Source organism: Alosa sapidissima, chromosome 2 (assembly GCF_018492685.1).
Source record: "Alosa sapidissima isolate fAloSap1 chromosome 2, fAloSap1.pri, whole genome shotgun sequence".
NCBI lineage: Eukaryota > Metazoa > Chordata > Actinopteri > Clupeiformes > Clupeidae > Alosa > Alosa sapidissima.
The window spans coordinates 39,725,260-39,737,759 of record NC_055958.1 but is presented as its reverse complement, the minus strand read 5'-3'; the positions used below and the strand labels follow the sequence as shown (position 1 = coordinate 39,737,759).

The 12,500-nt window shown below is 43.8% G+C and overlaps 1 protein-coding gene across 1 annotated transcript in view; it reads right to left on the bottom strand.

Annotated features, from left to right (window-relative positions):
- Nucleotides 1-12,500, bottom strand: part of stxbp5l (syntaxin binding protein 5L) — a 165,143-nt gene that overhangs the window by 127,619 nt on the left and 25,024 nt on the right. The window contains 1 exon segment of the mRNA XM_042071187.1: nucleotides 11,935-12,032. Coding sequence (XP_041927121.1) covers nucleotides 11,935-12,032 — 98 coding nt within the window.

The following is a 12,500-nucleotide window of genomic DNA, read 5'->3' as shown; positions in this document are numbered from 1 at the left end:
TGTGCTCCATAGTGCTCTCATCTGTCTGTGCTGATGTGCTCCATAGTGCTCTCATCTGTCTGTGCTGATGTGCTCCATAGTGCTCTCATCTGTCTGTGCTGATGTGCTCCATAGTGCTCTCATCTGTCTGTGCTGATGTGCTGTGCTGATGTGCCCCATAGTGCTCTCATCTGTCTGTGCTGATGTGCTGTGCTGATGTGCCCCATAGTGCTCTCATCTGTCTGTGCTGATGTGCTCCATAGTGCTCTCATCTGTCTGTGCTGTCTGTGCTGACGTGCCCCATAGTGCCCCATAGCGCTCTCATTACAGTGACAGGCCTATGGTAGCCACTACAGCTGAGAAGATAAACAAACAACAAATAGACAAAACACAAACAGGTAGCTTCCAGTCAGGGCCCTCTCTATCCCCCTCTCTCTCTCTCTCTCTCTCTCTCTCTCTCTCTCTCTCCCTTGTGTGTGTGTGCGTGCGTGCGTGTTTGTGCTTCTATTTGTTTAGATCTCACAGCTGTGGTTGTTTGTCAGAAGCTGTGAGGTTGATTACTGACTGTGACATTTCACACAGTTTGCCTTTCTCCAACCTGACACATGAACAAAGACACACACACACATACAATACAGCACGGTATTATCCAAGAATAATCCAGGTGCAGGATCGAAGATACAGTTACAAGACAAAGTTACAATCCGCACACTGTAGAGCTTCCATTGAGGTATTTTTATTTCAGACTGAGAAAGGGCCGTAAGGGCTTGAAATGTTACCAAAATAAAAAATACCTCAATGGGAGCTATACAGTGTGCGGATCTTCAGCAGTAATCTACTCCACAGAGAGGTAATGTAGTAGCTGTAATATAACTATGATTCTAACTACTCGTGCACATGACTGTTTTAATAGCCAAATCTGTCCACTTTTCCCCTGACCCTCCCACAAGTGCATATGCATGCCACAGAAAAGCACAGCTAGGCATTCTATGCTCCTGCAACAGGCAGTCTGCACTTTTACCAAATTGTGGCCTGTCTACATACTATGGTATGGTTTTACACACACGTTAACATTTACAAAAACACTTACATTTACAATAAATATGGCTAATGTCATCAGGAAAATATATTTAATTCTGAAAAGAACAACAGTTTGATAATAATGTAACATGTACGTGGTGATATTTCAGATGTTCAGATGTTAACCAAGACACATAAAAGGCCATGTACTTGTGGAAAATGCTTAAAAATAGTGTGACACTCTTTAGGAATAGTATTTTCTTGTATATCGTGTGTGTGTGTGTGTGTGTGTGTGTGTGTGTGTGTGTGTGTGTGTGTGTGTGTGTGTGTGTGTGTGTGTGTGTGGCGGGGGGGGGTGGATGCTAATGGTCTGAGAGTAGGGTTGAGTGCTACATCCTAGACCTCTGTTTGTCATTCTACAGCCAACCAGATAATGAGCACACACACAGAGAGAGAAAGAGAGAGAGAGAAATAGAGAAAGAGAGAGAGAGATGGAAAGAGAGAGAGAGAGAGGTGGCAGCAGACAATTTAGATAAGAGGAAGACCATTTTTGTTCCTTATATCACCTTTCTCTCTCTCACACTCTCTCTCTCTCTCACTCTCACTCACTCTCTCTCTCTATCTCTCTCTCTCTCTCACTCTCTCTCTCTCTCTCTCTCTCTCTCTCTCCTCCCTATCTCTCTCTCTCTCTCTCTCTCTCCCTCTCTCCTCCCTATCTCTCTCTCTCTCTCCCTCTCTCTCTCTCTCTCTCTCTCTCTCTCTCTCTCTGCCTTCTCTCTTGTGTCTTTTCATCTTCTCTGTAAATGATTGTCTGGTAGCAGTTAGTCTGGTGTCGTGACTGTCTGTGTGTGTGTGCGTGTGTGTGTGTGTGTGTGTGTGCCCGTTGCGTGTGTGTGTGTGTGTGCCCGCTACGTGTGTGCGTGTGTGTGTGTGTGTGTGTGTGTGTGTGTGTGTGTGTGTGTGTGTGTGTGTGTGCCCGCTACGTGTGTGTGGGGTGTAAGTCACTAATTGGAGTGCTTATCTCCCGACTCCTGCCCTTTTTATGCACACTTCATGTTGTTACAACTTCGCTTAAGGTATCGGTGTGTGTGTGTGTGGTGTGTGTGTCTGTGTGTGTGTGTACGTAGCATCATGTTGTGATAACTGGTCTTCAGGTAGAAAAGCAATTCTCTAGGAGTAAATGTGCTCACACAAGATAATCTCTTTCTTACAAAACACACACACACACACGCACACATTTACACACACATACACACACAATTGCATTTTTAACTTTAAATGACTTACTCTAGCTGGTGACGGAAATAAGCCCTGTGAATTGTCCATTTCCAATTGAAAATGTCCATTTCAAACTTTCTTCTGTCTGAAGTGGGCCATTAAAATGAATGGTAAATACTTCCTTCATCTCTTAAGTTCTCTCCACAGTATTCAAGAGCCAACAATGGGCGTTGCCATGACACTTCAGAATTCAGACATTTGTTTTTCTATTTCCGGGCGAAGCTGCTTTGTATTGATTTTGATGTGGGGGTAGTCAGTGCCTGACGCCCAGTGTTGGGGGAGTTACTTTTAAAAAGGTAACCTGTTTTACTTTACTTTACTTAGTCACCCTCTATGGAAAGTAACTTTTTACGTTACTTGTTACTTTTACGTTACTTTTATGTTGCTCAGAACCCAATATCTGTTCCTAAATGTGTAGGCCTACATAAAGTTCTACTATGGAGGACATAACAGGTATTTCTTTTGTGCTCTTTATTATAAACATGACACAAACAGAGCACCCTGACAAGAAAACATTGGGCTATTATAGGCTTCAACACCACCATTAAAGCTCTATGACAGAATATAGCCTGGATACATCTTAAGGGCATATAGGTGAACACAAAATATATGAGGGCTTATTTTGTAGCTTTATACTCTTTCATTAAACAGGCGCTCCTCTGAAAGTTGGTGCAAATCTAGCGCAAATCGTATCAATAAGCTGGCATTTGAGTTAACGGCAGTGGACAAAAGTTTCTCACCAGGGCACAGTGTCGGCTACACAACACAACTATCCCCTGGGCACAGAGGAAGAGGCCAGACATCGCATGCAGGCAGAGCTACAGTAGGCCACCATCCACTCATTATCATCACTCACAACCCCGACTCACTCCACCATCACTGAACAGCCCAGAGCAACATGGGCAGGACCTATTTAGCCAGTCACCTCACACCATCCCACGTCACTGAGGCCCAGGACAATGTTACAGTAGCAAGAAAAATAATTAGACCCAACCAAATTACAAACAATGAAAAGGAAAACGTGTACATCACCTATTGGAAAGAAGTAACCCAAACACAATCTAAATTACAATGTTATTTGGCCCTAAAACATGAATACACAATAGCTATTACCAGAGTACACTGAAAGAACCAAAACTCATGGAACCAAACCAAAACCATGACAGTGTACAACGTGCTCACCCTGCAGCTTGGGGGCTGTGGAGACAGAGCTCCACTTCTCAACAGAATGCCCAAAATATGAGAAAATACGGACATTATTATTCAATAAATTAAATTCAATCCTCCCTGAATTTCAAACCTGGATAAATGAGGCTGAATTGCCTTACATCCTCAGAGAGAACAAGGATGTGGTCATTCTGGCTGCAGAATTTGTAGCAGCCTGCCACAACCTGAGGGGCAGCCAGTGAGGCCACAACCACCAACAATGTTGTATATTTGTTGTTATTATTAGAACTGTCATTTAATTTGCATGTCTTTATTTATCTTCATTTATTTACTTTTGTGTACATGTAACTGAGCTTTGGCTTTGGCAATAATGTTGCTGAAACCAGTAATGCTTTCTTGAATTAAATTGAATTGAGAGGGGGGGAGAGAGAGAGAGAGAGAGAGAGAATCAACATGGAGAGAGAGAGAGAGAGAGAGGAATGGTGGACAGATCAATTCACATCCCATAATTACCCAGCTGGCACTGAGTTTAAAATGTGCAAGTATGTATGTGTGTGTGTGTGTGTTTTTATTTCTGGGATCCATTTGGCTGTGAATTCAGGCTAGTGTTGAAATGACCACTGCTTAGTCAAAGAGTACAGTAGGACCGAGCAGAAAATGCAGTGGTTGATGGGATATGTAGTTTATTCCGGAATGATCAAGGTGTATATTGTCATTGAATGAGCTTTGTAGCCGCAGAAATCTTTATTTGATGGATAAAGCCGGGATAACATTGTACGCACTATGAAACCCTTTATTTTCAATGGCTTGCTGCATTTTGCCACTTACCCCTGCATGTGCTACATTCAAAGTTGAAACATGTTGAACTTTGACCCCGGTGTGGTGTAAATCATAGGTTTTTTGACTTGAGCCCTTTGGGACGTTACTTCAAGCCAGAGCAACCTAGTGGAGAGTGCAGCGCATGCCTCTGTGAACCCAGCTTCTTATTTTTTTTAAAATGTCTATTTAGTCTTTTGTCCTTTTATGTCTCAATTATATGTCTCAAAACGCCCTATATAAATAGTCTGATTTATTGATTGATTGATTAATTGAGTTTTTTATAAGAACAAAAAACACATGACACACACACACACACACACACACACACTCACAGATTGGGTACAGCTGGGTAATTGAAAGACGGTTCACTGTGTACCCAGCTGTACAAACAACTTAATTTGCAGGGCAAACACACACACACACACACACACACATACAAAGAGAAAGAAAGAGAGAGAGAGAGAGAGAGAGAGAGAGAGAGAGGTTTTGTTCATATTCACACACATATTCAAACATGCCCACATTGTATGGTACTGTGACATCAATGCATGCACATGCCCTTGACATATTACACACAAATAAGACATTGAGCTCCATCACTGAGCTCTATCACTGAGCTCTATCACTGAGCTCTATCATTGAGCTCTATCACTGAGCTCTATCACTGAGCTCTATCACTGAGCTCTATCATTGAGCTATATCACTGAGCTCTATCATTGAGCTATATCACTGAGCTCTATCATTGAGCTATATCACTGAGCTATATCATTGAGCTATATCACTGAGCTATATCATTGAGCTCTATCATTGAGCTCTATCATTGAGCTCTATCATTGAGCTCTATCATTGAGCTCTATCATTGAGCTCTATCATTGAGCTCTATCATTGAGCTCTATCATTGAGCTCCATCACTGAGCTCTATCATTGAGCTCTATCACTGAGCTATATCACTGAGCTATATCAATGGGCTATATACTGTAATTGAGCTCCATCATTGAGCTCTATCATTGAGCTACTGTATATTTCAGTGATCTGGAATTCCTGGTCAGAGAGGCAAGGTCTAAAGGAGAAATCCCACGAGTTTTCACACAGATCTCCGTTTCTCCAGGTCACCCAGTACTGTCGGTATTAGCTAGCTCGAGTTGCTACAGCCAACAGCTACACTCTGGGGGCATGTGCGTGAGCTACAGTGCTACACTCTGGGGGAATGTTCATGAGCAGCTACAGCGCTACAATCTTGCTTTACTAAAACCTGTGTGTGACTCTGGAGTATAGCCTACATGCATCTGCACTCGCCTATTATTTGAACTCATAGGCAAAGGGAAATAACTTCACCGACAAAACCAAGACTGACAAGAGGTTACAATCGAAAACATAGCCTGAAAAAAGCAACACTTACCCCGATAATGTTTAAATGGCTGAATAATAATCCTAAGGATATTTATCCTGCAGACGAGTTGTTGTTGTTGTGTGGGACTGGTTGCTAAGGGCTGCTTACATCTCGTGACAGTGCGTCTTCAGCTGTGCTTTATATGCGCCTTTCGCTTTAGACCAGGTTGTCTTTGGTCAATGGGGTGATGATTTTTAGAGGGTGTTAGATAGCTATTTAGACCAGGTTTTTTTCGGTCAATGGGGTGATGATTTTTAGAGGGTGTAAGATAGCTATTTTTGGATCATGCGCCAAACCACACCTATTTTGTTAACTGACACACCTGTGGGCGCAATGTTCTATTCAAGTGGAGCGCATGGGGAAAAGAGTGAACAAGCCTTGCGCTGCACTCGCCACAATATGGTGTACGATAGGGCCCTTCATATCAAAGAGTAGAATGAAGGGAGGGAGGAAGGGATGAAGGGAGGAAGGGAGGAATGAAGGAATGAAGGAAGGGAGGGAGGAAGGAATGAAGGAATGAAGGGAGGAAGGAATGAAGGGAGGAAGGGATGAAGGGAGGGAGGGAGGGAGGGAGGGAGGAAGGGATGAATGAAGGAAGGGAGGGAGGGAGGGAGGAAGGGAGGAATGAAGGGAGGAAAGGAGGAAGGGAGGAAGGGAGGAAGGACAGAAAGAAGTAAGAAAGTAAGCAACAGGCTACATAAAGGAGGCAAATGTGTGGAGCTTGTTGAGGCTGCATAAAATGGAGGTTTGTTCCATGTCTTTTCTTGTCAGGAGGAGTGTTAGATAATTAGCGCTGTGTCTGCTTGCTCTGCTGATAGTATGCCTGATCATTACTGTTGATGTTATGCTCAGTGTGGTGTGAGAAATCCTCTTTAATACTCCATGCTGTGTCTTTGAGTGTAAGAGTCTAAGTCTCTTTCTTTCTGTGTGTGTGTGTGTGTGTGTGTGTGTGTGTGTGTGTGTTTATGAATGGATTCCATGAATGAACAAAGACCCAAGACCATGTGATGCATCAGAGTTTACTTGTGTGGATGTATTTGTGTTTTCTTAAAGGTGTGTCTAAATGTGTGTGTGTGTGTGTGTGTGTGTGTGTGTGTGTGTGTGTGTGTGTGTCTTATCAGTGTGGGAGGAGTATAAGTATAAGTATAAGTATATATACTCTTTTGATCCCTTGAGGGAAATTTGGTCTCTGCATTTAACCCAGTCGGTGAATTAGTGAAACGCACTCAGCACACAGTGAGGTGAAGCACACACTAATCCCGGCGCAGTGAGCTGCCTGCATCAACAGCGGCGCTCGGGGAGCAGTGAGGGGTTAGGTGCCTTGCTCAAGGGCACTTCAGCCGTGCCTACTGGTCGGGGTTTGAACCGGCAACCCTCCGGTTACAGGTCCGAAGTGCTAATCAGTAGGAGAGGCTGCCAGTACACACACACACACACACACACACACACACACACACACACACACACACACACACACACACACACACACACACACACACACACACACACACACACACACACACAGTAACAGTAACATGTTCTCCACAAACACTGTCCCAAACCATAACACAAGCCCAGTGGAAGAGAGACCATAGTTTTCTGTTCACTAGGTTACAGCTGACATGCCCACTGCCTACTGGTACACACACACACACACACACATACACACACACACACACACATACACACACACACACACACATACACACACACACACACACACACACACACACACACACACACTCCTTTACCTTTAATTGGATTCGTTTTGTCTTCAAATTGGACATCTAGGCTCTCATGCAACACACATTGCAGACATGAGACAGTAAACACCACACTCATACACACACACACACACACACACACACACACACACACACACACACACACACACACACAGGGTGCGATTTGTGTAAACCAGAGGGGGGGATGATTTTGAATAAGTTTGACGAATGATTCATAGCCTAGTAATGTCATGGCTAATAATAGCCTATATTAATTTTGCCACCTTTGTAACATTTTAGTTTTAGTTTACCGTGGTGTATGACTTTAAACAGCGAGTGTGCTTGGTATGATGATCAGCTCCTCTAATGCAGGGTAGGACTACGTTTTGACAAGCATACAAATTCACCTTGTTCTTGCCTCATCTGAAATGACTCCTCTACTTTTGCTGCCTCCATCCTTTCTGTATTTGTTGTGTAAAAAAACGTTGTATATGATGGCACTGAAGTCTTAAGTTAGTGAATTGGCTAACAGTGTTAGTTGGTAACCAAATAGCTTACACATTGCGCTACACGCTGCGTAGGCTACATGCATTCTCTCTCCTGCTGATTTGCGTTCAGTAGCCAAGTGCGTAATATTGCAAAAGTTGAAAAAAATGTGTTTATTGTAGCCTACAGAAAATAAATAGCCTACTATCATACTGTCAGTTAATTGGCTACAGTGCAGTGAAGAGTTTAGAGAGTAAAGTTATAAGGCAACTTGAAGTTTTATGAAAATAATTTACGAACCAGAACATAAAGACCATGAAGCTTCTATTTCTTGCAGCTGTTAAAACACTAGATAGTTCAAATACCCACCAACATTTGTTTTTGCAGTACAGATTATTTCTGAAAGTTAGTTGTCTACTAGGCCTAGCCTACTGGCTGATTTATCAAACGAGTGCTTTCTCGTTCATCCTCCGCAAACTACAGGTGTTTTGGTAGAGAGCCATTGAATAAGCGATGCCAAGCAATTTCTGTAACACTTTTTGTGACATTAAGCAAATATCTCCTCATTTAATGTAAGTTCCTTCGGACAATAAGCCTACCTTCTACTCTACGTGCAGTTGTCCTCCATCTCAGTTGCATCAGTTTTCTAATTTTGAAGGTTCTAAAATATGACGATATGCTTCACTGAATCCTTCTCGTTTTCTTTCATTTGTCCAGCTAACTTTTCCATTGAATCTAGCCATTTATGATGGATTACACACTCGACATTCTGAAATGTCCTGCATGATCAAGGCCAAATTAAGTTATCACGCAGCCACTGTGTCCGCAGCATCAGTGCTGACGGTGACGGTGCATTTCTGATGTCAGATTATTATGTAGGCTAGCCTACTAGACTGTTCTCACGTTGCAGCGCTTTACTTATATGAAGTAGCATTAATCAATATGAGGGGCAGAGGGGGATAAATGTTGTCCCCACCGGGGATAAAAATAATTTAGCAGAGGTAGGGATAAGAAAACCAGAGGGGGGGAAATTCCCACCATCCCCCCCTACAAATCGCACCTTGCAGACACACACACACACACACACAAACACACTCGCACACACACGCACACACACACACACACACTTTCGCGGCCTTTCAAGAATGTCCAATGTAGTAAGTTCAAGAGTTCAAAGCCGTGGGCCTGGTGAGTTGGTGGCGGATCTGCACGCACTTCCACAACAGCATCCAAAAACAATAATCCATTTATTTTCCATGGGTACAGAAGTATTCCAAGCATATCCAAGAGTTTCAAAGCGTTTCAAAGTGTCAAAGTGTTCTAAAACTGTCAAAGTTGTCAAAAATGTGTATAACACCACCGTACTGAAACCCAACAGCTACAAAGCACAATTTCTACCCAATTACCAATCACCATACAGTATATGTGCAAGACGTATAGACCTGATGGAATTATACATAAACCTGATGGAAGAAATATACATGAACAATCGAAATAGGTAAATTAGGTAAATATGATAAGATGTAAATCACACAAGTCAAGACATAAAAAAATGATTTAGAACATAAACACAGGAAACTCAGGAAAAGGACCAAAATGGCTACAACGCACACACACGCACGCATGCACACACACACACACACACACACGCACATAAACACGCATGCACGCACACACGCACGCACGCACACACACACACACACACACACACACACACACACACACACACACACACACACACACACACACAGTCAGTGACATTTCTCCAGTGTCTGTTTGGTTTTCTATATTTAGTGCACTGCCCTTTATTTCCTGCTGTCAGGTTTCTGACCACACAACCCCATATGCAACACCAGACTATACTGACCACACAACCCCATATGCAACACAACACCTGACTATACTGACCACACAACCCTATATGCAACACCAGACTATACTGACCACACAACCCCATATGCAACACAACACCAGACTATACTGACCACACAACCCCATATGCAACATCAGACTATACTGACCACACAACCCCATATGCAACACAACACCTGACTATACTGACCACACAACCCTATATGCAACACCAGACTATACTGACCACACAACCCCATATGCAACACCAGACTATACTGACCACACAACCCCATATGCAACACCAGACTATACTGACCACACAACCACATATGCAATACACCAGACTATACTGACCACACAACCCCATATGCAACACCAGACTATACTGACCACACAACCCCATATGCAACACACCAGACTATACTGACCACACAACCCCATATGCAACACAACAACAGACTATTCTGACCACACAACCCCCATAGTATGCAATGCAACACCAGACTATTGTGACCACACAAACCCATATGCAATGAAACACAACAGACTATTCTAGTCGCACAACCCCATATGTAATGCAACGCAACAACAGATGTTTATTATCACACAAACCCATATGCAATGCAACGCAACAACAGATGTTTATTATCACACAAACCCATATGCTTCCCTGTAAGTGATTAGAGCAGTATGAAATGCTAAGTGATACAAACAGTATTGAAATGCTAGGTATGCTAATTGATAAGAGCAGAACTGAAATGCTAAGTAATCTTAGTGATAAGACAGTATGAAATGCTAAGTATGCTAAGTGGTAAGAGCAGTATTGAGATGATAAGTATGCTAAGGTCAGAGAGAGGTGGAATCCACCCATCCGTCTGTACTCGTGTCTAAACAATAAGTCAATAAATCCTATGAAATCGACATTTAAATACAGAGAGAGAGGGAGAGAGAGAGAGAGAGGGAGAGAGAGAGAAAGAGAGAGAGAGAAAGAGAGAGAAAAGTCACAGCATCACCTTTCAACATCTAAGCCCATAATGGGCGGCAGCGTGTCCAGTAAGGACCCATGGATCTGTTCTGGTGCAGGGCTGACCTCAGATCACCAATCAAAGTGCTCAGAGAGAGGCGTTAGCCCCACCCCCTCATCCATGCTCATCCAATGACAGATGCCATAAATCTGTCTGCCCTGATAGGACAGTGCAAGGCCAAAAGGTGATGAGAGACAATGGTCAAGAGTATATTCTTAATACACATACGCCCAGAGAGAGAGAGAGAGAGAGAGAGAGAGAGAGGGAGAGAGAGAGAGAAAGAGAGAGGGAGACTACTCTGGCAGTAAATAGAATTATGAATAATCAGACTAAAAATTATATCAGTCATAATCTTCTGAGATTATGGAATCTCAGTAATAGCTTCAAGAACCCAATACCCCCCCCCCCCCCCCCCCCCATTCAGGGACCTTTCTCTCTCTCACACACACACACACACACACACACACACACACACACACACACACAGCTAAAGGACTTTTGCTTCTGCAGAAACCAGTTTGTACATGATAGGAATTTCATAATCCAGTTGCGGACATGGCAGGAGTGTGCTAGTTTATCTGCATTCACATTCACATTCACATGAATGAGATCCAGCAGGAGATACAATCACAGCTCTATCTGTACAGTGAGATCCAAGAGATCTCATTCAGGTATTTCCCCACTAGCTTCCAGCCTCTGTCTATCTCCCTGGGGAGGTGTAATAACTCTCTCTCTCTCTCACACACAGACACACACACACACACACACACACACACACACACTCACACACTCTCTCTCTCTCTCTCTCTCTCTCTCTCTCTCTCTCTCTCTCTCACACACACACACACACACACACACACACACACACACACATCCTTGGTGTTAATGCACAGTGAAGCAGACAGGTACACTCCCATGGGGGTTCTGGTGGAATGTGGGACTCAGTGGCAGCAGAACAGTCTCTTACCTGCAGCTCCGCAGGGCCTTCTGATGTGAACACACATATACATACACACGCACACACACACACACACACACACACACACACACACACACACACACACACACACACACACTTGCAATCTCACAAACAGACACACACACCCACACCCACACACACACTCACACATTCTTGCTCTCTCTCTCTCTCTCTCTCTCTCTCTCTCTCTCTCTCTCTGGGAGAGAAGGATACATGCGCACTCCTCCAGAGCGGGAGCCGATGGCCAGAATCTTCTGCACTGGATCAAAGGCCACAGCAGTTGGCTGATATGGGAAGCCATGACGCACCGTCTGCAGGAGGGGGGGAGGAGGAGGGGAGGAAGGGAGGAGAGGAGAGGAGGAGGGGAGAGAGGAGAGAGGGGAGGAGAGGAGGAGGAGGGGAGGAGAGAGAGGAGAGAGAGGAGAGGGGAGGAGAGAAAAATGGATCAGATTCAAGGGAACACAGCACAAAAGAAAGGCAATTGAACTCCATACATGGTAATGACGCCTCTGTGACCCACTCCTACATGGTAATGATGCCTCTGTGACCCACTCCTACATGGTAATGACACCTCTGTGACCCACTCTTACATGGTAATGACACCTCTGTGACCCACCCCTACATGGTAATGACACCTCTGTGACCCACTCTTACATGGTAATGACGCCTCTGTGACCCACTCCTTGTGTATGTATGAATGTGTGGTCTGGTCCTGAGGGCTTTAAGATTCTATATGAGTGAATACCATCGGACTGAGCTGAACTGAATTGAAGGCATGA